The sequence below is a fragment of the Colias philodice genome, chromosome 13, assembly GCF_061535455.1.
Source record: "Colias philodice isolate Cphi_HAF_F1 chromosome 13, ilColPhil1 Martin Lab GWU primary, whole genome shotgun sequence".
NCBI classification, from domain to species: domain Eukaryota; kingdom Metazoa; phylum Arthropoda; class Insecta; order Lepidoptera; family Pieridae; genus Colias; species Colias philodice.
In genome coordinates, this window is record NC_143098.1 from 1,775,368 (window position 1) to 1,802,543 (window position 27,176).

The 27,176-nt window shown below is 32.8% G+C and overlaps 3 protein-coding genes and 3 long non-coding RNA genes across 8 annotated transcripts; 4 read left to right on the forward strand and 2 right to left on the reverse strand.

Moving 5' to 3' along the window:
* Positions 1-1,084: 1,084 nt before the first annotated feature.
* On the reverse strand, positions 1,085-14,107 carry Pex14 (peroxisomal biogenesis factor 14). 2 transcript variants are annotated; one of them, XR_016316468.1, is made up of 6 exons: positions 13,801-14,107; positions 8,429-8,692; positions 5,069-5,283; positions 4,413-4,610; positions 3,190-3,893; positions 1,085-1,388 (listed from the first exon to the last, which is right to left on the reverse strand). XR_016316468.1 is itself a non-coding variant. In XM_089702185.1 (5 exons), exons 1-5 carry the CDS (start codon positions 13,849-13,851, stop codon positions 3,887-3,889), a joined length of 735 nt encoding a protein of 244 aa, XP_089558311.1. In that variant the 5' UTR covers positions 13,852-14,107; the 3' UTR covers positions 3,179-3,886. The 2 variants fall into 2 exon arrangements, 1 of the variants encoding a protein (XP_089558311.1); XM_089702185.1 differs by lacking the exon at positions 1,085-1,388 and having other exon boundaries at positions 3,179-3,893.
* Positions 1,567-2,979, forward strand: LOC149483202 (uncharacterized). 2 transcript variants are annotated; one of them, XR_016316526.1, is made up of 2 exons: positions 1,567-1,618; positions 1,844-2,979. XR_016316526.1 is itself a non-coding variant. In XM_089702929.1 (2 exons), the coding sequence occupies exon 2, from the start codon at positions 1,845-1,847 to the stop codon at positions 2,223-2,225; it is 381 nt and encodes a 126-aa protein (XP_089559055.1). In that variant the 5' UTR covers positions 1,567-1,622; position 1,844; the 3' UTR covers positions 2,226-2,979. The 2 variants fall into 2 exon arrangements, 1 of the variants encoding a protein (XP_089559055.1); XM_089702929.1 differs by having other exon boundaries at positions 1,567-1,622.
* On the forward strand, positions 5,216-7,833 carry LOC149483203 (uncharacterized). Its single transcript, XR_016316474.1, has 3 exons — positions 5,216-5,295; positions 5,989-6,054; positions 7,415-7,833. It is a non-coding gene; the product is annotated as an uncharacterized LOC149483203 (long non-coding RNA).
* Positions 14,108-14,613: 506 nt separating the features above from the next.
* On the forward strand, positions 14,614-24,403 carry LOC149483204 (calpain-7-like). Its single transcript, XM_089702143.1, has 12 exons — positions 14,614-14,942; positions 15,225-15,367; positions 15,879-16,005; positions 16,396-16,718; positions 17,366-17,542; positions 18,151-18,297; positions 18,622-18,849; positions 19,630-19,874; positions 20,587-20,786; positions 21,359-21,564; positions 22,022-22,254; positions 23,976-24,403. The coding sequence occupies exons 1-12, from the start codon at positions 14,732-14,734 to the stop codon at positions 24,118-24,120; spliced, it is 2,385 nt and encodes a 794-aa protein (XP_089558269.1). The 5' UTR covers positions 14,614-14,731; the 3' UTR covers positions 24,121-24,403.
* On the reverse strand, positions 24,310-24,920 carry LOC149483205 (uncharacterized). Its single transcript, XR_016316473.1, has 3 exons — positions 24,827-24,920; positions 24,617-24,771; positions 24,310-24,428 (listed from the first exon to the last, which is right to left on the reverse strand). It is a non-coding gene; the product is annotated as an uncharacterized LOC149483205 (long non-coding RNA).
* Positions 24,616-25,793, forward strand: LOC149483206 (uncharacterized). The gene is made up of 2 exons (XR_016316470.1): positions 24,616-24,758; positions 24,816-25,793. It is a non-coding gene; the product is annotated as an uncharacterized LOC149483206 (long non-coding RNA).
* The last annotated feature ends 1,383 nt before the right edge of the window (positions 25,794-27,176 follow it).

Genomic DNA, 27,176 nt, shown 5'->3' on the forward strand with positions numbered 1-27,176 from the left:
ATGGATGTGTCGCCGCCATTACTAGGCTTCACTCAATGTTTAGGCGATACTCCGTCCGTCTTTTTTTATACGTCCATGAATCTAATATGTTAAGTATAGGTACTAATACACCCATCTTCATCCAATAAAAATTACCCCTTGTAATGACCTAATATATTAGGAACTAAGTTAAAACAAAGTGGGATTTTTACGAGCCATAATGTTTAAATTAAAATTAGGTTTAAGAATCCATTATATTTTTTTAGACTCGTTTTTTTGTACATCGCAGCTGGCCTAATACGAAATTAAAAATTTATAACTCAGGCCCCGGAATCACAGACACAATAGAAAATCTATTGTGTCGTGGGCCGATCGGGCCGTTCGGGGCTCAATGGGTTAAAGTATATAACTAAATAAACAAATTTTAAACGAAATTTTTACTGTATTTAACAATTTTCTTGATTTATTTAGTAAATTATACACAAAAACACCATAACACAAAAATCTTAATATTAAGCAAAGAACCTATACATGAAATAAAAATAAAAAACAATTAGACTCACTCGTTACCCCTTACATATAATTTTATACACATTTAATATTAATTATAATTATAAATGGAAAGAGATATTACTTTTATCATGGACGTATAAAAAAAGACGGACGCCGTATTACGAACAAACAACGTGAAGCCACCATAGTAAGCTAGCGATCGTGTAAAGACAATAAACACGCACACACTCTCACCATAGTAAGCTAGTCGGCCGCCATTACGTCGTGAACTACCGACTGATTAACTGCGTCACTGTTTCACAAAAAATATTTAAAATGCTGTCTTACGTGGTTAAATGGTGTCGCAACAGTACAATTTTAAATAACAAAACACGAGGGATTACATTCCACAGGGAAGCAAGTTATTTCTTTTATGTTTTAATGACAAAATTATTACGGCAAAATTTATAGAAAAAAATACAGCCGCCATTGTCAACAGGACAGCTGTTGCCATGGCAACATGGCACACACACATGGATGTTTCGCCGCCATTACTAGGCTTCACTCAATGTTTAGGCGATATACCGTCCGTCTTTTTTTATACGTCCATGACTTTTATATTAACCTGGCCTTAATTTATAATATGTCGATTTACCTAAAGCTTGGTATTCACTGATGTTACTGGCCTTTGATTAATATAATTTATTAATATTATTATGGCTATTGTAAAACCTTACATATTTATTCATACATGGATACATCACAGAAAATTATTTTTAATTATTTAATATTTAAAATGCAATATCCTAATATGTACGCTGGTAAAAATAGATTTAAAATCATGTCTTTTTATGTTGAGCCTGATGTTTGATAATTTTATCTAAAAGTTACCTTGAGCATTTTAAGTTTATTTAACTCTTTCAGTCTTGGTGGTTAGTGTCACTAACCACCTCTTTGCAAATTTTTTACTTAATACTCACGCTATCTAGCGACAAACGGTTGAATTACTATGTAAGGTGACTTTGACATTGACAAGTTACGGCTAACTGCCCACATATTTGAATCAATGATAGTTCATTTTCATTGAATTGAATACTGGGCTAAGGTGCTTTTATTTGCGTGTGTGATAAAAAAATCTGTAAAACGGGTAAGTAAGTATTTTTCTTTAATGTTTTTTACTCAGCGTATTGTCATATATGTATTTTATACGTGTTCACATAAAATTACTAATACTTTTGTGTTTTCGATGTGTATTCAAAACGAAAGTATGGTGGTTAGTAAACTAACCACCGTGACTGTTGCGTGTTTATGTTCATAACTTACATGAAACGTTTGTATGTAACTTTAAGAGTCTTTTTCGTATTTATTACAGTATGTCGCGCCGGCTGCAAGATAAAGAAATAGCAGAATACTTGTTGGAAGACCTTCCTTCAGGTAGCGAGAGTATTTGTAGCGATGAGGACGACGAGGCAGGTATAGAAGATCAGCCAAATCCGTTGGTATTAGGCGATTTGATTGGAGAAGTTCAAGTTTCCGATGATGATAATTTTTTTCCCGATGATGACCTCCCTTTGTCTAGCTTAGTATGCCGGAATCTAGATTCTACAGAGTCCAACACTGTAAATTCAAACAAAGCTCCAAAATGGAAGAAGAGTTTTAAGATGGACATACCAGGTGAGTTTTCTGAAAGTGTGGGACTCACCGATCAAATTTTATGCATGGAGAGTGTTACACCGGTTTTGCTATTTGGTTAACGCTGAAAGAAGATAATCGTTTGCAAAGAAGCGAACACGATTACCGGATAAGTGACACAAACGTATGTTTGTTGAAATGGGAAGACAAGAGATCAGTATTTATTTTGTCAAACTATCATGACCCTAAGAATGTCGGTAAAGTTAACCGCAGGGAGCGCGATGGTACCAGTGTTGAAGTGTCCTGTCCAGAAGCCGTAAAAGACTATAACGCAAATATGAATTTTGTCGACAAATTTGATCAACTCAAAGGCAGTTATGCTATTGACAGAAAATCCCATAAGTGGTGGCACAGGATTTTTTTTATTTCCTTGATCGTTGCGTCGTCAACGCCTTTTTGATTTATAAAGAACTTCAGTCCGCACGCCCGGACCTTGACAAATTGACTCTGAAAGAATTCAGGCGAACGTATACCAGGGTCTACTGGCGCCAGCATATGTCAAACAAAGGTCTGAATCAGTAAACAGTAACCGTAGTTCCACGGCCTCTTCTCCAGGACCTGCATTTATAAAACGTCATAAGCCTACAGTCCCTCAGGAAATTCGCCTAGAATGCAGTCGCCATCAACCAGAGAGAAGTACTTCGAGAAGATGCTGCAAATGCAGCACTAAAATATTTCCAGTGCGTACTACATGGCAGTGCAGTGTGCCACTTTGCTTACGTAAAGGAAAAACATGTTTTTCTGATTTTCATAAAAAGTGATTTTTACATGGATTTTATGAAAATCTTTATAATAACTGATAATATTAATAATTAATAAATATAATTCATCATGGTTTTGTTTGTATCAATAGTCATGGTGGTTAGTGTCGCTAACCACCTCATTCCTTGAAAGCCTTCATAACTAGATTTTTTTTTCTTACTTTCTGTAAAATTTTAGTTGTAAATGATCCTTAAACTAACATGAAAGTTTGTAAAATATTCTCTATTTAAAAGTGTGACTGAAAGAGTTAAAGGCCAATATTACAAAAATAAAGTTTTTTATAAATGAATGGACAAAATGACGAAATGGCCAAAGGGAATACGTATTAAGAAGAAACATTTGTGTCGTAAATATTATATAAAAATATAATTCGTGTTTTTTGGCAATATATTAATAGGTCCCTATGCATCCATTATTTTATACATAAAAATAATATATTTGTTACGATGAGGTATTATTGAAGATATATAATTTATTTAAATAGGTAAGGTTAAAATTGTGCGCGTACATATTAGAGGTAAAATATACAATACATAGATTTCATATTTGGCAAGCACTTGATGATAATCTTAACGTTTATACGTTTCAAGTTCTTTACGAAAGCAAGACAGAATTATTGTAATGCACACTTATTTATCACACATACAACAATGTGAGAGAATATATGCTATATTTTTAGACGAACATTAAACAGTAATGTTTAATTACACACATAAGCGCCTGAGAATGGCAAATTATCCGTGCTGAAAATTTTAAAAGCATCATTTTTCGGCACGGTTTATACCGACACCAATTTAAATTTTGAATGCATCATTTCTCTACACACCGCATTGAAGTTACAATATTAAGTTTCACCACACTGTTAGTGTCTTGTTACTGATTCAGTGAAAGTGCCATATTGTCACACACACTACAGTTTGTTTCGGTTTAACCTTATAGCGGCTAGGCTATGTCGTTTTCTTCACGTACTGAAAAATAAATAGAAAAATTAATAATTTTATAATGTATTATTACAATTAAGTTTGTAATGTAGAAGGTGTATAACCGTTATGGTAAATGTGTAGTGTATATTTGACTAAGATATAGTATTAATAAACGTGTTTAAGTAGCATGTGGAAGAAGGAAGGTGGAAGGATTCCATCGAGAAAGGTATGATCCTCCACCAGTCTTCTCGACTGGCCGACCGTTAACGCCCTCATGAATGATGCCGGAAAGTTTTTATATATGCTCTGTAGCGAAAACAATTCGCTTGCGCGATTCAGAGCGAGGTGACGGACTTATGTAATATGGTGTACTTAAGTAGTGTAATATGGTATAGTGTAGTGTGTTTTCAAACTCAAACATTTATTTATTCAATTAGACTTCTTCTAGAAGCACTTTTGAACCGTCATTAGGTACATATTTTTAACATTTACCACCGTTTTTTCAGTTTTTTCAGTTTTGTAGTGTATAGTGTAGTAGGTATGTGGTGTGTAGAGTATACATACATAATTTCCAGGCTACTGTCGCTGTTCTTGGTGGCCTGTTCCCCCTCGCTAGAGTTGGACCCACCGGACTCAGAGCGCTGCGATCTTGGCCGTTTCTTCTCTACGGCCGGTTCGCTAGATGTTGCTTCTTGTGATTGACGCTGCCAGGCGGGTATTGATGGTGGCTCGGTACGTGTTTTGAGTGAGGGGAATTGGTTCCTGAAAACAATAAATAATAAAAATCTTTATTTATCCATACCTTCAATTACACTGTGTATGCCACTCAATTTATATAAACACAATACTTAAAACTATGGACATTTGCGTCTAAACTAGGCCGAGCCTGTATCTTAGACAATGTTATGTATTAGGTAATTAACTTGTGTTTAATCTGTGTTTTTAAAGGATCAGATTGTGTAAGATTTATAAGTTGTTTTGTAATAAGGGACAATAAATGAGCAGTGTATATTAATGCGAAAATATAACATGTTTTCTTCTTTCTACGAAATTTAATATGATTATCCTCTATAGCTACATTGTGACATAAATTGATACAATGAACCCCATAACCACTGCAATAAATATGAAAGACATTTTTACGACTTTCTCGTTTTTTTATGGATTTTTTTTTTGTAAAACAAATTCAAATTTAGTAAACTTCTGACACCCAGTCTTACCTATTCAACAAAATGCCTTTAACAGACGCGATGTCATCTTTAAGATTGTCGAGTTGCGATCTTAGCGCGTTTTGCTGTACCCCCACTTGTAACTCCCCCCTTAGCGAGGTGATACTTGCATTCATTATGTCTAGAGATTTACGTAGCTCCTCTATACATTCTGCTGTCGTTTTCCTTTTTGGCTGTTCCACGAAGATGAGCTGTTTGATGCAGTTCTGGAAAGTTTGGTAAATAAATAATGTATATACTTTTGAGATTTCACTTATATTTCTGTGTCATTTGATGTGAGTTCAATTATATTTTTTTTAAATTCTGAGTCTAACTTGAACGACATAAACAGCAATTTTATTTCCACCTTTCTTTTTCAACGTTATGACCAAAATGCTTCTAGAAGAAGTCTAATTGAAAACTTAAATGATTGAAAAAAAATAATTACAAAGTTGTATTTTCAACAGTATGTAGGTTATTTACTTTCCTATTTATTATCTGTTTATAATCACATAATTGAGAGGGTCAGGTTATGCACTACATTTTGTTACATTGTTTCAAAGTTGATAATTTCTATTTCATGTATGGGAATGTGGGTCAAAACAATTAGAAAATAATTGTGAGATTACATTATCTAGTTATGCCACTTAATTTAAGTATCTAAAATATAATGCTTAAATTTGTTAGGTGTGAATTTTCATTTGACAATTTTTACTAAATCTACTGAAAATTTAAATATTCAATCATGACTTTTTTTTATCTGCTCATGGTCAAAGACTGATCGCAGATGATCAACACAAGAAAGAAGAAAAAAAAATTGCTTTTAGTATAATTAAAATCATTATTTAACCACTATTAAACCTATTTTAATAGTACCACTGCAAAATATCAAATAATGCGGCAAAATTCTTAAAATTTTAACAAAAAAACAGACTATTGCATCATCGATCTATAAAGTGCCTTCCGAGTTCCGAGTTCACACAGTAATAGCAAGCAAGGTAGGTATGTATGCCGTAATGGCAGCAAAGATATTTATCTTTTTTCCACGTATAGTACAACAGCCGCATACATTTCCTAGATCCCATTAATATTGTCGCTGTTTATTGACTCCAATTTCGACTTTAGTGCTATTGATTTAATGCTAGTTGTTTATAACAGATTATTTTAGAACATTTTACTCAAATATCAATAATTATTATAAACTCACTAGCGGTCCGCCCTGGCTTCGCCCGTGGTACATATTTACGTTTTCTCTACATAAGAACCATCCTCGTACTTCAAGGAATATAATAAAAAAAGAATTATCGAAATCGGTTCAGCCGTTCTCAAGTTATGCGCTTACCAACACATTTTGGGATTCATTTTTATATTATAGAAAGATAACAGTAAACAATACTTAGTTAATATAATATGCTTATCAAACTGCAATTTAAACTTTCCAACTTTTTAAAACAAATGTGTAGGTACATATATTACATACTTACATCAAGTAGCATCTATACTAATATTATAAAGTTGAAGAGTTTGTTTGTTGGTTTGTTTGAACGCGCTAATCTCGGGAACTACTGGTCCGATTTGAAAAATTCTTTCGGTGTTAGATAGCTCATTTATCGAGGAAGGTTATAGGCTATATATGTATCATCACGCTACGACCAACAGGAGCGGAGCCACGGGGGTGAAACCGCGCGGAGCAGCTAGTTAATAATAAACTGATAAATGATACCTAGTAAATAATTATAATGCCAACGATAATTTTCGTTGCTAAGGAGAATTAGGATGTAAGTACTAAACATTCTAGATTTTATCAACTCATGAAGTACCTTTATCAATTAGATTTAGATCATGTAAGTTCGCACTTTTGGAATAGATTCAGAATTATTAAAAGTCTATCAACGCAATGTCTTGATGCTATAGTTAATTAATGAGAATAATCAGCTGTTATTAGATGTCGACAGATTATGGATAAAAGTACATTTAGATCAATAAAGATTAATCATACTGAATTGCCTAGAATAATATTGTAGAAATCTTGTACAGGAAGTAATTATAATGATGATAAACACTCGCTCGATAATCACGAAAAAATTATGCGATTATACTAGGTGTGAATGACCTTAAATAAGCATATACGTATTCTACACATTTTGTCATTTTACGAGAACCAAAAATAACTAAACGTGATTAGGCATTCAGAATAATAAGACAAAACCAATTATAGATGCTAAGACAGAATACGACGATTACATTATTCAAATAATTCTAGAAATAGAACGTGAGACCAATGTAAATATCGAAGCTCTTGTTCCGAAAATGTATTAATATGTGCAACTAATTTTTTTTAACAAAAAACATTTTTAGGATTCCAAACCTCAAAAGGAAAAACGGGAACCCTTATCACTTTGTTGTCCGTCTGTCTCATCAAGCTGAAATTTATATCGAATACTCAAGTCTACGCTCCCTTGATGCTGTGAAAAAAATCAAAGTAGGTAATAATCTAACGCAATCAAAAGATACAGCCGTAAAAATGAAAATAATAAACCGTAACAAATTTCTACATTTGCAAGGGAATCAAAACCTGCAGGAATAATTGATTTAAAAATTTTGATTTCCAATAAGAATATTGCAAGAAAATATTGTATTACATCAGACAGACATGAGATAACCCACTGCAAAATTGCAAAAGACAGGTGAATCTTCGGTGCAAATAAAATAGTTTAAAGAGATAAATAAAAGGCATTCAAGAACGTTAACGATAAGAATGTATTATTGTTTGTACGTCATTTGTATTCATCGGAGAATCAAACCATGATGGCATTTACTCCGCGGCAACGCAATGACGGATTTAAAAATATTTTAAACATTCCGAACAAACAATGGACAATACAATGTTTATAAATTGTAAACACTAATGAAAAGCAAACAACATTGAATGTTTGAAAAGTAAAAAGCAATCGAATTTCTTAAACTCTTGTAAATGGGTGGCCTAACGGGGAAGGACGTTGCCACGGTAAGGCGAAGGACTTTTTTTAAAAATTTGAATGCTTTTAAATTAAATAAAAAAAATCTGTTGGCTTATAATAAAACTAGCTGACTGAAGCAAATTCGTTTGTTTTCAAAAGGAATATTTTTGCAACATTTGTAGACTTTCACGAGAAATGGGCAAAAAATCAAAAACAAAATTATTTTAAATTCAATCTAGTAGTTCCTGAGAATAGAGCGTTCAACCATACAAATAAATAAACTCTTCAGGTTTATGATATTAGCCTAGATAGTACCAAATTCCACAATAAACAAAACATAAGTTAAAGTATCAGTGTACATTTAAGAATATGTAATTTTAACTAGATAATGAAAAAACCACAATTTACGTACCCTATAAAACCAGTAGCATCCGTACGCGAAACCACCATACACGATCAGCGGTACAATCCGTTCTCTGAACCACGACCCTTGCGAATGCTGGAAGAACCTCAGCTCCGAAGAGAAGGAAGACATGTCAACTAGCTCCCCACACTTCTCGATGGCACGTTGAATCTCAACGTCGGTGAGGCCCTTTGCTCGTAGGAACCGTTCCTTGCTCTCCATGGTGCAGCGTTGTACGCTTGGGTTTGAGAGGAACTTGACTGCTGTCGTCACCTGGAAAAATATATAATTTCATGTGATTAAGCAAGATTTCTGTAACACAAAGTTAATAGGGAATATACAAATAGATTTAATATAAATTAACAAATATGATTCACATACAAAAAAACCTAGGTTTTTTGTAAATGTCTGTTAAAACATATTATACTTAAATTGATATTGTAGTGCTAGAACAGGTAAAGTTTATATAATGAATAATAATATGATCATATATGGACTTTTATTTTCTAACTGTCTGATGATGATAACACATTTATGTCATACACAATGCTACAGAGAAGATAACAAATCAATACATCAATACTAATATTATAAATATAAAAAGTCTGTTACTCGGTCACCACTGAATCACTGCCCAAATCTAAATGACATTTGGAATCAAGTGAGTCACATTAAAAAGAAAATTTGAATTCACTTTCGACAATTGATGGTTGAATTTGGAAAAAACACAAACATCAATTTGTACACAGCTATAAAATATTATTAAGAAGCTAGGCTATTGTTAAGAATAACACAAGGCTAAAACACTTCCAATAGTCGCAGTTATTTGCGAAATAAAACTATAATAGCATGTGTAGGATTGAGAAATTTAGTCCGCAGATATCTTCTCCAAGGTGATAAGGTCAGTATGGTACACTTAAATTGAGGCAATAAAAGTAATCAGTAAAGATTAAAAATAATGACATTTATTTTTATCTGGCAAAGGTATGCTCCGATTAATCGGAGAAACAGATGTATGAAAAGAATACATAATTTTATGTTGTTATGAGAAATTTTTTAATGTTTTAATGGAAACTACTATGAGGACCTTGAATAATGTAGTTAAGAATACAGAATTTTAGTTACAAGCTAATTTGCAAATTCTCAACTTTTTAAAATTTTTAATAGTTTATTGATAAACTAATATTTGTTTGCAAATCATGATGCAGTAGCAATCTCTAAGATTTCTATATATCTCTATATTTATAGTTTAAAACTTTGCTTGGGTACCATTACTATGCAGCTATAAAAAATTAAAACCCTATCTATGATAGGTCTACAGTAGTAGTAGTAGGTAACTACAAGTAAACTCCAGACCTTAAGACATAAGCACACCCCGGAAACTCCATACAAAATTATCGTTTTGACAGTCACACTGTAGATACTGCAAATGTGTGTGTTAACGCTTTATGGTTGGCACATTTGTGACTAGCGTAAAAAAAATTCGCGTTTTTCTGATGAAATACATCCGTAAACAGCACAATATCTAAGCATTTTCTACGCAAAACGATAATCACAAATCCAAAATAATAAAATTACTTTAAGTCAATTTGATTAATGTTGTCAATCTTCGTTGCGTATCGTCCTTGCAGAAAAATGCGGACCATATTTATCATGATCGTGTGGGGTGAGGTAAGTGTTTAATTTTGGCGGGAGGCGGAGAGTGTCCGTTCTGTAGCGTTTAGCTACTATTATGTATTCTGTGACATAAGACAGTCTTTATCTTTTGATAGTTATACAGCAAAGTACTTTCAAGGAGTTACATATAATAAGTAAAGTAATTTTTGGACGAAAATTATCAGGTTGATGATGACTTGTTGCACTTTATCAAACAAACTCAAATCTATTGGTTTTATTCATAGATAAGATTTGGCAAATTTCCCTTATCTTGTTAGTCTAGTCCACAAAATGGTTAAATATTTGATTCGATGTCCCCGAATTTCATTATTTTGTGCTGTTTAATCGATAGCTGGTAGTGGATTTTCTTAACAAACTGCTTTTCTTTTCCAACAAAAATGCGTAGTTTTTGTGAAAATCGAAAATGAAAATTATTTTTTTTAAGGTTATTTTTGTACTAAAAACGACACTTTTATACCATTCTCGTATTAAAACTTCTAGTAATCTCGCACACAGGCAATATTTTTAAATAATTTGGAAAATCCAAAAGTGCACGCCTCATAATTTTTTTTTAATAAATATTTATTAATTATTATTTTTGTTTATTTAATAACAATTAAACCACATCGAATCAGACCCTGAAAAATGAAAGGGTTCAATTCCTGAGCATACTCAAGCGTAAGAGAAAAAAAAAGACTCGATTAGTAAAGTATTTCGGTCGCTATCGTGTTAACAAGAAAAAAACCGGCCAAGTGCGAGTCGGGCTCGCGCACAAAGGGTTCCGTAGCAGCAAATATAATAAATTACAGTTAAATCAACCTATCTCAAAAACTATAAGAGATACTTTGATCAAACCAAAAATCGTTGAAAGAGTTAATTAGCATGCATCACCTCTATTTTTTTTAGAATTTTATACCCCGTAGTTATAAAAATAGAGGGGGGGGGGACATACTTTTTACGACTTTGAGAGCTGATATCTCAAAAACCGTTCACTTTAAGAAAAATGTTTTTTAGAAAACTTTATATCATTTTAAAAGACCTTTCCATTGATACCCCACACGGGTATGTACATCGAAAAAAAAAATTTCATCCCTCAGTTACATGTATGGGGGGCCCCACCCCCAATTCTTTTTTTTACTATTTAGTGTCATATTTTTGTAGCGGTTCATACAACACATATTCCCATCAAATTTCATCACTGTAGTACTTATAGTTTCCGAGTAAATCGGCTGTGACAGACGGACAGACGGACAGACGGACAGACGGACATGACGAAACTATAAGGGTTCCGTTTTTGCCATTTTGGCTACGGAACCCTAAAAAGGATCCGCACATACAGACACACGGACGTCCAAGACAGAACTTTTTTAAACTGTTTTTTAACTAGTTTAAATAACAAAAATGACATCAAAAATATCATGAACGTTAAAAATAGTGTTTTTTCTTAATATGTGTGTGTATGTATTATCTTACAAGTGCAATGTATGATACATAAATACATTTTAAGTTTGAAAAATCAGATGTTTTGCGCGAAGCGACAGTAGTACCCACCTCAACGCTTCGCTTATGAGGCGTGCAATATAATGCCGTATTATTAATTTATTTATAACAATTTCTTAAATTATATTACCTGAAAAATGTAAGTTTGTATTTACCACGTATTTACGACATGCCATTATAGATAATAAATGTTATATGACGTGTTCACAATTGTAGATAATAAATATAATTCGAAAGTGATTTTTAAAATGAATTTGTCAAAAATAATTTTAAGGACAGCGCTAGTCGTCCGCTAAACGGATGAATAAAATAAATTAGTTGTCCGATTACCGGATGAATAAAATAATAATTCTTTAGAGAACTGCCGCACGTATTATAGGTTTTTTGTGGGGGGAGGAGAGGGGGCAGGAGGGCACACGTAGGTATTTGATTTTTTTTGCGCGTCGACGGAGCCCCGCTTCGCGGGGCTCCTATTTCTGTGTAGTTTTTTTTTTAAGAAACCTAACCTAACCTAACCTAAACTTGATTTTTTTTTGCGCGTCGACGGAGCCCCGCTTCGCGGGGCTCCTATTTCTGTGTAGTTTTTTTTTTAAGAAACCTAACCTAACCTAACCTAACCTAAACATGATTTTTTTTTGCGCGTCGACGGAGCCCCGCTTCGCGGGACTCCTATTTCTGTTAGTTTTTTTTTTAAGAAACCTAACCTAACCTAACCTAAACCTAACATAACGAATTGAGGGCGAATATCTCGGCCATTTTTGATTTTAGAGAAAAGTTGTTCCTATAAAACATGCTTATATTAGCGTAATCTTTACGATAAAACAATAATAAATAGGTGTTATAATGACACCAACTCCATCAAAAATTTTCTAAGTCCTGAGCCCCCTTTGCTTTAGTCCAACCCAACTAGCTTTAGTGTTAAAAGGTTATCTAGTAATCCGAATAATCGGACGATTAAATTATTTTATTCATCCGGTAATCGGACGACTAATTTATTTTATTCATCCGTTTAGCGGACGACTAGACACTTCGTAATTTTAATTTAGATAGCATTTGATTATAACAAAAATTTTACGATACATAAATAAAATACAAACAGGTTGTTTAAACCTACGTAGTTTTTTTTTGTTTGAGTGGGAATCGCCCTAAAGTCGCTTCTGGCACTCGCCGGCCGCTGCCGCGGCACGCTCGCTTCGCTCGCTCGGCTCGTGCGGCAGTTCAATAGTTAACCTAACACGCTCGTCGCTTCGCTCCTCGCTACCTATTTGAATACTAAAAGTAAAAGTTAATCGATTTTTAAAACTGAAGCAAGTGAGCTATAAAAAAAAACATTAAAAATTAAAATGTATCATTTATACTCTATGATAAGCTAGTATATTTGTATTGCTAATCTGTGATCTGCGTCATATTAACTAATCTGTGTTATCTGTGGCTTGTTGTGAAATTGTGAATACAAAATATGGAACGATTTTTGGCTATACTAAATTGTTAAAATACTATTTTGACAAAATAAATTGTAATATGTAAATAAAGTAATAGGTACGTAAATATATTTAAAAATAATGCGTGTGAGTGTGATAATTAGACATTTTGATACTATAATAGCTTAAGATTTTACTTTAAGTTGCGTTTTTAGTACAAAAATAACCTTAAAAAATATCATTTTCAATTTCGATTTTCACAAAAACTACGCATTTTTGATGGAAAAGAAAAGCAGTTTGTTAAGAAAATCCACTACCAGCTATCGATTAAACAGCACAAAATAATGAAATTCGGGGACATCGAATGTAATATGCAGCCCACAAAATGATTACAATCAATTAGATAATATGTTTTGTTTCAATTAATGTAAAAGGTCTCATTTAATTTTTATATTTGTGACAATAATAAAAATAAATGGATATTTATTTGTAGCTAATCACTCATTATTTCATTGTCCTTATCTGATAGTATATTTAAACTTTATGAACACAATATATAGAATGTTAAAGAAGGGATGGTACTTACTACAGGAAAATTTATTAATTAATATTATAATGACTAAACAAATTACAAATTAAGCTTTTCATCAATATTAGGACACTAGTCCGAAGGTCAATCATATGCTTCGCTTAACATCACCTTATGATTACGGCAAGCTAGTAAAAATGTTCAAGATATCTTGATAGGGTCATATCACTGTGACCTTTCCTTTTGAACGTTAGTAAACAAATATGAATACTCACTAAGTTTTCTCGGATTTCATTCCCAGCACTAGTTAACACTTCCGAAGCCATTATATCCGAATTTCTATTAACACAATCAAATAAAAGATTCTTATATGAAATCGATTTGTTGCAATCGAAGAAATTAATGCACTTTTATTTTGTCTACTAGGGGACCACTACGGTGTAATTACCAAGTTATGAAAACTTGTTTCATTTGAGCAGTATATACTAACTCAAATCTAGGAGGATAAAATAAAACTATCAAATTACAAATCACAGAACACTCGACTCGACCCTCGGCAAATGTTGAATTCGATTTCTGCCTGTTTGATTTCAATGTCAAATGATATGTCAATTTTGTTATGTCAAATTTATTGCTTGTCATAAATAATTATCTGAGGGTACGTACATTTAAAAGAAAAAGAAAATTGATTCTAAAAAAAATTACACAGTGGGATGAAACGGTATTAAAAGAAAAAGAAAATTGATTCTAAAAAAAATTACACAGATAATTAAAACGGTAGATTTACTGCAAATATTGCTATCGATTTTTGACATACAAAAATATCTACGCCTCGGATCTACGCTACTTCAGCTACTTGTCATACTGCATTTACGCATTCGTGCGAATATCGAAGCGAATTAGGTAAACGCATAATGCGTAATGATATTTGCACTCGCTATTCTCCTTGAAATTCGTATTATACGAATCACATACGAATGTTTTGTCAAATGATGGAGCGAATGGCGAACACAAGCGAACACACAAATCTGTAAAATTGTAAATGCACCAATAAGTGTCAATGAATACTGTCAAGTGTCAATACTCAAACCTCAATAAGTCATCTGTCATTCATAACTGTTTTTGTGTACTATTTTGCAAATTGTTTTGAATACCGTAATGATATGGTTATAATTTATCAATAATAGACATCGAAACATCATTGAAATGAGTGATTTTGAAAACGCAACTGAAGCTGCATCTCTTGCCGTACAATTCGACCAGACAGGGCAATCGGAAAAGGCAGTAGAATGTTACCGTACAGCTGCAAGATTATTAGACAGGGTTTGTAACCAATTTCCACCAGAAAGACAAACAGAAATTCGAAAAAAAGTTATGGAATATTTAGCTAGAGCAACATTCTTGCAGGAACAAAAAGGTTTGTTTACTTTATTACGTTTTTAAAGTGTATTTTCATAGCGCAATGTTTGCATTCATTGCAAACATTGCGCTATGAAAATGAGTCATCAAATTACACTTGCTTTATAGTTTGTCTTTATAGATAACTTCCGATGTATCTTAAGAATAAACTATTAATATAGGTGATTTACCAAAGATGAAACATACTTTTAATAAAATACAAAATGTCACTGGCCCTTAAAGGCTAAAAAAAAAGGTTTAGTTGGACTGGCACAAAAGAAAAAAAAACGAATTTTTTCAGAAAAAGCGCAACAAGCAGACTGTGAGCGAGGTTTGCAGAAATGTTACTTTCTAATGCAGCAGGCACTTGATGCGGATGAGGCTAATTTAAAGGACCTGGCTCTACAACTGTACACACAAGCTGTTGAACTGGCTGTTTCTGTTGTAAGTGCTGTTGTTTAATGGTTAAAGATTGAATATAAACTTATTAAGACTGATAGATGTTTAGAAGATGGAGTGTGATGTGTTGATTGTATTGGTTGTTGTTGAATTTCAATAAGTATAGATCTTTAATTTTTTTAATTCATTTTTTTCTATGAGAAAAATATAATTTATTTTTACAACCATTGATCTTGTTCTTGCTTATTATTCAGATTATTTTCATAGTAATGCTAGGAACTTCCAATTCCTAAATAAGTAAACTTTTTGAAGTGAAACTTCTTTATCGGGGTTGGAAAAAAATATGTAACATTTTTCCGTTACGCGCCATCTTGTTTTTATCCCTTACACGCGTGATTGACGTATTTCTGTAAAGTTGCATATAGTAAATTATTTTTTGAAAAATAAGGTCATAAAGAAGTTTCACTTCTTACGTGTGTACACTGAACACTAGTACACGCACACATTTTTTAATTATTTCTATTGAAGTTTGCAAAATACAATTTTTTTCGGTTAGAAATCAAGTGATCCAGATATAAAAGCAAGAGTAAAAGGTTTAGCAGAACAAGCTCTGGATAGAGCTGAAGAAATTAAGGGAATCAAGAAGAGGGGTGCCTTGTCTATAAATGAAGTAAAGAGACCAGGTAAGTCCTTTGAAATATTTAAGTGAGGATCAGGCAATTTTTCTTTTCTTTTAATTTTTGATGTGAAATTTCTTTAGGCGCGTTGAGAGTAAAATTTTAAGGTTACGTCATGGCAATACTGTCACGTCATGGAGTAAAGCGACGATTTTGGTATCTTTGAATCTTACTAAAGAAGTTTCACTTCTGGCACACATGTGTCGGCACACATGCTCTTTTTCAAATTCGATTTATTGATTTGTTTTAACTTTTGTACATATTTCAGTTTACTTAGTTGCCCCCATCATGAGTAATAGTTTTCCGGATTGAATTAATGAAAATTCTTTTTTCATTCTGACCTTATAGTAAATATGAAAATGTTCTAGAATTCTTTTTTTCCAATACTCATTACAGTGATATCACCAAAAAGAGCGAATCTCGAACGAGAGCAAAGCGTGAACCTAAAAGTTAGCGGTAAACAGGTCTACACTGAAGAAGAAAAAGCAGTGTTACGGCAAACATCACACATTAATAACAACTGCTTCTACCCATTTATGGATGTAGATTTATCAGAGAGGTTCCAATATGCTATACCATTTGAAGATAGAGCGAGTGAGCTGACTTTGTCGTCAAAGCAGGCACATGAATTTGATAGCTGGGTTCGGCCGCACGAAGTTTCGATTGATCCGAAAATGATCATCGGCGATCATGTCGACTGCTTCAGTATTAAACAGACTGTAAGTTGGTTGTATTTTACTAATTTATTGCAGACCAGCTTCCGGCCGCGGCTTCGCCCGCTTTTTCCAAAACCTAATCAATTATATACTAAAACCTTTCCCTTGAATCACTCTATCTATAAAAAAAAACCGCATCAAAATCCATTGCGTAGTTTTTAAGATTTAAGCATACATAGGGACATAGGGACAGAGAAAGCGACTTTGTTTTTATACTATGTAGTGATGAATGCAAGATTTTATTTTTTTGAATAGAAAATGTTTATTGAGTCTATATTCTTATTGGAAACTAAATTATGTTATTTGGCATTTTGTCATGAAAGTTTTTACAGTTAAATATTGACAGAAATAGACATCATCATTTTTCACCCCCAAAAATATTGTGAAAAAGGTCCATTAGTTTCGATATTGCAACACGAAATAAAGACACATAAATTTTATTACAATCAGGTTTAAATATACGATATTTTGATTTTGCGGCGACGTTGTTGTATTCATGGTTTGCGTGTCATGCGCTTACTTCCGCTCACTTCCGAAAGATCGTATCCTAACAGAATTTGAACCTAGTTATAGACTGAATACAGTACAGTTTCATTTATTTTCTTCTAGCATTTTTAAATAAATAAATTCTAAGTATGTATTTCTTTCAGATAGTGTCGGATTGTTCATTTGTCGCGTCCTTAGCGGTGAGCGCACTTTACGAAAAGAGGTTTAATAAGAAAATTATAACGTCTATAATTTATCCAAAGAATAAAAATAAAGTTCCTGTTTATAACCCATTTGGGAAGTACATGGTCAAATTGAATCTCAATGGAGTAAGGAGAAAGGTAATATTATTTCATTAAAAAAATTTCAATTTAATAAAATCATTGACTAAGGGCCGATTTTTCAATGCTTGGATAAACGTATCCGTCCAATAAAGTATTACACGATAATATTTAAATGCTACCTAAACTGTCAAATACGGGCAATTAGAATACGTTTTTAAAATGGTAGTTTTATACATTATCCGACGAATAAGTTTTAACCAAGGATTGAAAAATCAGCCCTTAATATTATAGGTATACAACATCTAAACTGACAATAGCCTATTAAAATATTGTCAAAAAAATGACTGAGCAGCATTTTATAAATGTTCATTCAAATTAACACCTAATGTAGTAGCAGTAAAGTCCATTGTATATGCTTTTAGAAAACTCAGCTTATAGACGCGTAGCAGAGTTTTGCCAAGGACAATTTTTGAGAATGTTGTGGGAGTTTTGTTCACAACTGATTTGCCTAAGATTTCCTATACAGATAAATTATTTTTTTTTTTTATAACATTCAAGTGAGATAAATGAGAATTTTTTAAAGAAAACAAAATATTACATCACGTCATCACATCAAGCATCTGTAATATGAACTATGTTTTGAACCAATTTGCAAATAATTTCAGGTTATAATCGACGATCGCTTGCCGTACAGCAAGTATGGTCGACTTCTGTGTTCCTACTCTAGCAATAAGAATGAATTCTGGGTGTCCATGTTGGAAAAAGCGTATATGAAAGTGATGGGCGGATATGATTTCCCAGGATCTAATAGCGTAAGTGAATGAATGTTGTTTTTGAAATTTGAATTCCTAAACTTTATTAGAAGCGAAATAATGAAAATTTTTAACAATGTTCTGAGCTGGCTTTTAGCAAAATCTTTATACATTAGTAAGAAAAAGATATTTGACACAGATTAAATTATCTTTAAATCTAGAAAATTTATTGCAGCTGACATGAACATGCATGCTCTGCCTTTTATAACATAATATCGTTTTGGTAGCTCTTACTTTTTTCTTTATTGCATAAAACACATTTGCAAATGTAATGTTCTCAATTATTTTTAAGATTTATTTTCTTATCAAGTAAATATTTCTCAGAATATAGACCTACACGCTCTAACCGGCTGGATACCGGAACGGTGCGCGATCCGAGCGGGCGAAGCGGACTTTAACGCGGACGCATTATACGAGAAACTACGTTCACGTCTGGAAAGTGGTGACGTGTTGGTGACGGTCGCTACGGGAGAGTTGGATGACGCACAAGCGGAACGAACTGGGCTTGTTGGGTCACATGCGTATGCTGTGCTCGATGTTAGGCAGGTTCAGGTGAGGTTCTAACACTTACATTAGCACTAACACCAATATTTACACTAACACTTAAACTAAAACTTACACTAACACTAACACTTACACTAACACTTACACTAATACTTACACTAATACTTACACTTCCACTACCACTACCAATGTCACTATCACTATGAGAATGTATGTCGTCATCATTAAGCGCAATACACACTGAGCCCGCCGGGCCGCCGACAAAGCCCGGCGACACAACCCGGCGGCCTGTATGAAAAGAATCATGTCGGCAACATGCGCCCGCGCGTGTTGCCCGCCGACATGTTGGCGGCTTGGGTACGCCTGCGCTCAGTTGCCCGACGACGCTCGACCTGTAGTAGACTGTCAAATAAATTTCTCATCTCAAGCCGCCGACATGCCACCGACCAAATTTTCCGGCTTGTAATAAGTGAAGCCGCCAACTAGACCGCCGACAAAAAGTTGCCGACATATGTCGGCGGCCCGGCGGGCTCAATGTGTATTGCGCTTTATAATCATCATCACTAGTTCACTATTTGAAGTTTGTCACACGGCCCTTTAATTCGTATCAAAATATAATGAAATTCTTTTCCAACATATAGTATAGGGATGATGTTGGGATCCGCTTGAATCGGCTGACAGATATTGTGCCTGTAATCTTTTTGAAGATCTTTATCTAAATCAGAGCTATAAAATAGCTATTCGCGTATTTCTTTGTCTCAAAACTAGCATTTATTTTTCATTTATTGGCATATCCTAGTTTCTTTATAAATAAAACCAATATTCCAGGGGGTACAATTGCTAAAGCTCAAGAACCCTTGGTCCCATCTCCGCTGGAGGGGCAACTATAGCGAGTTGGACACAGCCCACTGGACCCCCACACTCCGGGCACAGTTGAACTACGACCCAGATAGTGCAGCCCAGTATGATAACGGGGTGTTTTGGATAGACTATGTTAGCATACTGAAGTTCTTTGACGTGTTCTACTTGAACTGGAACCCGGAATTATTTCAGTATACGTATTGTATACATCAGTGAGTACTTTTTGGGTATTTTAATATTTTTATTGTTTAAAACAGGTAAAGGTTTAGAATTTTCTACATTGATAAATTTTTTTTAGAAAGAAATTTTTCAATATTGCTATTAAATTTCGTTTTAATGTCAAATTCTTACAATTGATGCATCAGCCCATTATATTCTTACAAATTTCTTCGTGTTATAAAAGATATATTATGCTTTTTAGGGTTAAGCAACGGTTGGCACGGTCATAATTTGGATTGGTTACCATTTTTTTTGCATTTGTTTTTTTACCTTTTTGTACGGGTTAAGTGTCGCAAATCCGACTTGCAATTGACCGATTTGGTTAATTATTGTACTATAAGAAATAACACGCGAGCTAGGATAAATATAAGTTTGAATGGAATAAGAATGTACAGCGATTCTACACAGCTACCTAATTGATGTTGGTAGTTGATAACAAATCGCAGCTAGTCAACGACTATTAACAAAGTGAGGGTAGTTGGGTCGAACGTAGTATAAACAACGTCCGAGCCCCTAGGCACGATTCGTACGAATGCGCCACGAGTCAAAGAAAAGTTTTTTATAGGTTTTTTATAGTATTCGACAGCGAAGCATTTTCAGACATGAAATAATGACAGCTAAAGTGACAACTATTCATCCACAAAAATATTAAATCAAAAGCTACATTTAATAGTACAATATACAGCAATAAAAAACTTTCTCCAGAAAATGGGACGCCGGCAACGGTCCGGTGCGCGACGCTTACAACGTCGGTGAAAACCCACAGTTTTCCCTTCACGTGCAAGGAAAAGGCGCTGTTTGGTTGTTATTGACGAGACATATCACGCAAATTGACGATTTTAGGAATAATAAGGAATATATAACGTTATTGGTGTATAAGAACGGACAGCGGGTGTATTATCCATGTGAGTATATTAGTTAACTAGCTTCCGCCCACGACTTTGTACTTGCATCCCCGTTTTTCCCCGTTCCCGCAAGAATTTCGGGAAATCCTTTCTTAGCGGATGCCTACGTCCTAACATCTACCTGCATGCCAAATTTCAGCCCGATACGTCCAGTGGTTTGGGCTGTGCGTTGATAGATCACTGTATCAGTCACCTTTGAGTTTTATATATATAGGTAATTCCAGTTTGGTAGAAAATTCAAAATGGCCGTTTTTCTTTGTGTCAAGCAATTTTGTTCTTAAATTTCTAGGGAATTATGCTTAACGCTCACAAGTTTTATGTAACTAACTCGTTTCATGGTTTCTAAGTGGCTCATAACTATTATTAAATTGTTCTTTTACTGTACATTAGATAATTTTTTTTTTACTTTTAAACGGATACGATTCTAACAATTTACTTACGAGTATACTCATGGGCAATTAGTACCATCGCGAAAAATATTTAATTTCTAAACTAGTCTGGTTCTTTATAATCATAATAATTTCTAAAGCGATAAATAAAAAGCTTTAACTACCCTCATAATTTATTTTCAGACGATCCACCCCCCTACATAGACGGGATTCGAATCAACAGTCCCCACTACCTATGCAAGATAATAATGAGTGACACAAGTACGGACAAGTTTACATTGGTTGTATCGCAATACGAGAAGTCTAAAACAATCTATTACACCCTAAGAGCGTATGCCACTTGTCCGTTCTCGATGGCCAAAATTGAACCTTATCCATATAGGAGGACGGTAGGTTTTACAATGTAGATGAATATGATTAATAAACGACCCGCAAATATAGGAATTATGCATGTTAATTTTTTTTAATGTCTGATGAACTTTTTAAAATTATGGAATTTATAGTCGAGCCAATTTAAAAGGCAACATTTGACGTCTATCAATTTTATCTTCGAAGAGAGGTAACCTGCTTAAAAACATCGATTAAAGTGAATTAATCGATATGGGCTTGAAACATTTGTCAATCGAACTTGAAACACATGTCAATTTTAAAATTCATCAGGCGAATCCCTCTTCCAGTAATATACTTTTTTCGTAAATTTAAGGAGCAAAATAAGACAAGTATATAAAAAAAAAAACACAACGCATTTATTAATTTGTGATGATTTTTATTCACAAGTACTCAATGCATTCGATTCTACATGTCAGATTTCGATTTTTATTTTATTATGATATTTTTTCCTTCCAGATAAGAGGAGACTGGGCGGGCAGAACAGCGGGGGGTTGTATAAACCACCCTACCACCTACCCCAACAACCCCAAATTCCTCATCACAGTACCAGACAGTATAACACCATGTACTCTAACTGCTGAGTTAAAAGGTCCGAAACAGTATCAAATTGGGATAGACGCGAGGGTGGAGTCGTTAGATGACCCTAGTGTTACTGCGCCGTTCTTGAAGGAATCTTCTGGACCGTATAGGTGAGAATGGGAGTGTGTTTATATTGGATTTTTAGGATGAAAAGTTCTTTTTATTGCCTCTTTAAGAATTGAGTATTTGAATAAAAAAAAAAATATTGATTTTTTTTATGTATTTTGAAACTTTATTATTAATAATATTGATATTTAATACAAATAACTTCAAAAAAAATTTTTTCCGTTAATTATAAGCAATTAAAAATTGATGAAATTTAAATTAGAATCACGTGACTACAAACGCGCCATGACTGGTCACCACAGTTGTGACGTCATAATGTTATAGCTATGTATTAACTGCAGCGTTTACGGCTATTACACGTGACTATAGACAATAATATTGAAAGTTTATTGCTAAAATACGATTTGTTAGTTGGTTACGAATTAGTTAGTTAGTTACGAAAAAAATAAGAATCATCAAGAATAGATGTTGATATATTTATGATCACCGATTTTTGTCAGGAGTTGCCTTTGTAGTATTCGTACATAATGGTACAAAACGATAACTTTTGAGGTTCGCCATTTTTAATATAAATTTAAGTAATATAATTAACAATTAATATATTTAATATGTAATTTAATAATGACAACAAAATTAAATAGATCAAAACACTGTATTAACACGCTTTTATTAGCTTCACCTGTATGTTTGTATGTAACAGAATCCTTTCGAAGTTTTGACTCGATTTTGACCCACTTAAAACCGACGGATTTTGTTCAAATTTTGAACACTTATCAAGGTCCGATGACAATACAATAATATCATAAATTTATCCTGATAAGGATCGCCAGGATCAGCTTAAAACATATGTTTGTATGTAACCAATTCTCCTTTCGATTCGATTTAGACCCACTATAAACCGACGGATTTAATTTAAATTTTGTATACTTATAAAAACCCGGTAACAATACAATAATTTCATAAATTTACCTTATTATCCTGTTAAGTATTTCAAACTATATTTATTGTTCTATCAACTGCAATGAGTGAAAACTAACATTATGACGTCACACGCGCTTGGGTGACGCTTCGGGAGTTGCCGGCGTGTCTTCGGTACTGGATTCAAAGACTAATTTTTATTTTGAAATAACTTTTTAATTATTGCAAAAAAATAAAAATAAAAACAGTTTTGTTATAAAACTAATATATAATCTTTCCATTTATCACAAAAAAAAATTTAATTCAAATACTCAATTGAACGATTCATAAATTAAAATTTTCTATTTACACGACTTGCTTGCAAAACACAACGCATTTATGATGATTTTTATTCCCAAGTAATCAATGCATTCGATTCTAGATGTCAGATTTAGATTTTTAGAGTAACGCCTCTGGTATTTAAAAGAAAAAAGGTTTATTGACACAAAATTGTAGCGACGTTAGTTTTTAAAATCAGAAATTGTTAATTATGTTTAGAATGTTTTATCAGTAAAATCAAATCTTAAAATTACTTGTATCGGTCATTATTATTATTATAAAAAATGTAATCGTAATTGAAAAAAGTTCAGCAAATGTGCAGTTCTAACAAAACGAAATATCATGTTATTCTATGTCGTCGTTACTAGGTTACGTTGTTGAATTTTGTTGAACTGTCAAATGTTGCCTATTAAAATGGCTCTACTATAATAATTGTTATAAAGAAATAAGATAATAATTTCTTTGTTTAAATTTAACAATTGCAATAACTTCATACATTTTAAATGTTTTTGTCATTTCTGATTCACAGAGCGGGTTTCGTAGTATTAATCCTACGGAACCTACCGGCGGGGAAATACATTCTAACCCCCTCCACTTTCTACCCGGGGGAGGAGGGACCTTTCTTCTTGGAACTGAAGTCCACTTGTGAAGTTACTTGTGAACCCCTCAATTAATGGGGTTTGATTGTATGAAAGTAGGGGGTTGTAAATGTCACGTGTTTGTATGAAAATTGAAGTGGGGGGGATTTGTGACGTGTTTGTATCAAGATAGTAGAGGGGGGAATGAAATGTTTGTATGAAGATTGTAGGAGGGGGGTAAGCTTTGCTTGTTGTTTCTTTTGGGTATATTTGTTATGTAGATGTTGTATGTGTGTGTGTGAAGTTGTGATTTCGTGGGTGCACTTTATATATACTTAAATTGTAACTATTTGTATTTTATTATCGTTTCATGTTGAGTGTATGTTATTCCATTATATGCTATACTAGCTTACCGCCCGCGGCTTCGCCCGCTTTGTCTAAAACCTAATAAATTATAAACTAAAACCTTCCTCTTGAATCACTCTATCTATTAAAAAAAAACCGCATCAAAATTAGTTGAGTAGATTTAAGCATACAAAGGGACATAGGGACAGAGAAAGCGACTTTGTTTTATACTATGTAGTGATCATACATACTTTTTTCGTACCTAATATGTCATTGTCGAAATAAAAGTGTTGAGTCCGATAACCTTTCAATATATTTTTGTTATAAAGATAAGATTTATTAAATCTATGCTTAAATGTATTTTACAGTTTTACTTTAGTTTAAAAATTGTTTTTTTTTCGACTATCATAGAAAAACAATAAACCTATAAAATTCCTTATGGAAAGTGTTTTTCGACTATCATAGAAAAACAATAAACCTATAAAATTCCTTATGGAAAGTGTTAACATTTTAAAATAATACCACAAATTAGTGCATCTATGAAATCACAGCAAGTTTTATAGTTATAGTGTCGTTACGTCGAATTTATTTTTGTACTAAGATAAAAAAAACTAACAGAGAAAATTATTTATTAAAAAAAATATATATGTATAATCAAATATAGTTTGTATAAGTTTTATTTCAAGCGCAAAGATTGCATTTTTAAATTTTAATGAAATATATTTTAATTTTTAAGGCTTCTCTAAGTCATTTTAACGAATCTCTTGAGATATAATGCAAGATTTTGGTTTGTATTCGCATATTGGAGATCATTTTATTATTAACGCTGGTAAAATAAACACTGGCTTTTTTGGCTATGTATTTCTATGTCATCTATTTTCTCATTAAATTTCGTCTCAAAAGGTTCAATAGTTTTCTCAGTAACAATCTAACGGACAAGGTCATAAACAGGCTATTTCAAATAAACTTATTTTAATTATCTAAAATGCAAAAACGATAATAATATATTAATTGTGATGATAAACGTCCAAAAATATTTATGGTTAATTGTTATAAAAATCGCATTCAAAAATTTTATTATAATTTATACATTTGTAATAATTTGTACCTATATATTTTGTATTTACTAACTTATATAAAAAATCACCCAATTAAAATAAGTATTAATAAAGGCATTAAAAGGACTACGTAATATTACCTATATCATATACTTTACGTGACCTTACAATTAAATATATACTACATACATTATACATACTGTTTTAAAATCTTCTTTACAAACAATACAAAAAAGTATAAAAGGATCGAGTCTTTCTTCGCTTACCAGCTTGTAACATGTGCACTGTGATACTGTTTAGGTTTAAGCGGGAATAACTGGAATATCGATACAGATTATATAAAATCATAGATAATAAAAACCATAAGTATAAAAAATAACACCAAATAACAAATTACTCTTACTACTATTATAAGCATTGAAAATATGTTAAATAAAATTAAAATTAATGTCCTTAACAGTGAAAAATGTTAATTGTACCAGTTTCAAATTATATCGACTTGTATTGCAATAAAAAAAATACATATATTACAATCGTAGGACAAGATATTGTTTTAATATTATCTATGAAAGTCGATTCGTGAATAGGATCTTTAAATATTGTTAGTAAATTATTTTTAGTGTTCGAATTTCAGTTATTCCGTTTTAAAGGGTCATTATCGTTTTTACAAAAAATAACACATAACACTAAAATAAACGATTATTTTATAAAATAATAGTATAGCTATATGTTTGTTGATGACCCATTTAGTCGTAAGTTCACTCAATCCATTCTAAAGTTATATTGTATCAGATTTTATAATGTTAATAAATTTTGAATACTATGTTTGGTTTTATTTACATATTTAGCACAATAAAAAAGTACTTACATTTACTTTTTTAAGATTCATATAAAACAACGCAACCTTAATTTTACCATGGAGTCTACACTCGAAAATTTGAATCTAGAACGTACTAATAATAAAAACAAAATTGCCACAGACTACCGTAGAAGAACTATTCTCTAATCTGTGGTAGAAGTACGTATAGTAACAACACAGATAATTTATGTTTTATACTAGGACCACAGTATTACAATATTATTTCCTACAGTAAGGAATCGCCTTTGATGTCGCGCGATGCCGCCGCCAGCGTAGGTACTTACGCTGCCACACGAAAATACGCTAGGGTTGCAACAAATGGGAAATAAAACAATTTTGATTATTAATATTATGATGAAATCATTTATTCATATGTACATTCAAAATAATTGCGATTATTAAATCTGATGTAATTATTTGTTCATAAATATATAATTACAGATATTGCACTGCTAAATATTATTTACGTGGACACTTTATTTTTGGATGTTCTTAATTGTATATTATACCATTTAACTAAGTAATGCATTCGCATTGGGATGTACAATCTGATTAGAAAATAATGAGGACAACATATACATAGCTTTGATTTTAATTCAACAGATACAATTAATACAATCTTTCTGAAATATTGTTTCCTTCTGGGATTTCAATGTAGATTTACATCCGTAAACGGAACAGTTTTTGCGCGTCATAATAGAATATGTAAGTACCTATGTATAATAAAATTATTACACAAAAAATACGACTGCGTCGTCCTTTCGCGATAGTTAATGCAAACTCAGCGTGATTGCATTAAGCGGCCCGCGTCGCCCGACCCCCCGCCAGTTCCCCTCCGTTTCTCTGCACAAGTACATTCGTCGCCATACTGTAGGATGGTAATACTGTGC

Excerpts from the sequence above, each read along its gene's own strand:
- LOC149483202 (XM_089702929.1), top strand. The coding sequence starts at position 1,845 with ATGTCGCGCCGGCTGCAAGATAAAGAAATAGCAGAATACTTGTTGGAA.
- Pex14 (XM_089702185.1), bottom strand. The coding sequence starts at position 13,851 with ATGGCTTCGGAAGTGTTAACTAGTGCTGGGAATGAAATCCGAGAAAAC. Across the intron at positions 8,693-13,800 it reads ATGAAATCCGAGAAAACTTA|GTGACGACAGCAGTCAAGTT; the intron begins GTGAGTATTCAT and ends ATATTTTTCCAG. Across the intron at positions 4,611-5,068 it reads AAAGGCATTTTGTTGAATAG|GAACCAATTCCCCTCACTCA; the intron begins GTAAGACTGGGT and ends TATTGTTTTCAG.
- LOC149483204 (XM_089702143.1), top strand. The coding sequence starts at position 14,732 with ATGAGTGATTTTGAAAACGCAACTGAAGCTGCATCTCTTGCCGTACAA. Across the intron at positions 14,943-15,224 it reads ATTCTTGCAGGAACAAAAAG|AAAAAGCGCAACAAGCAGAC; the intron begins GTTTGTTTACTT and ends GAATTTTTTCAG. Across the intron at positions 18,298-18,621 it reads ATTTCCCAGGATCTAATAGC|AATATAGACCTACACGCTCT; the intron begins GTAAGTGAATGA and ends AATATTTCTCAG.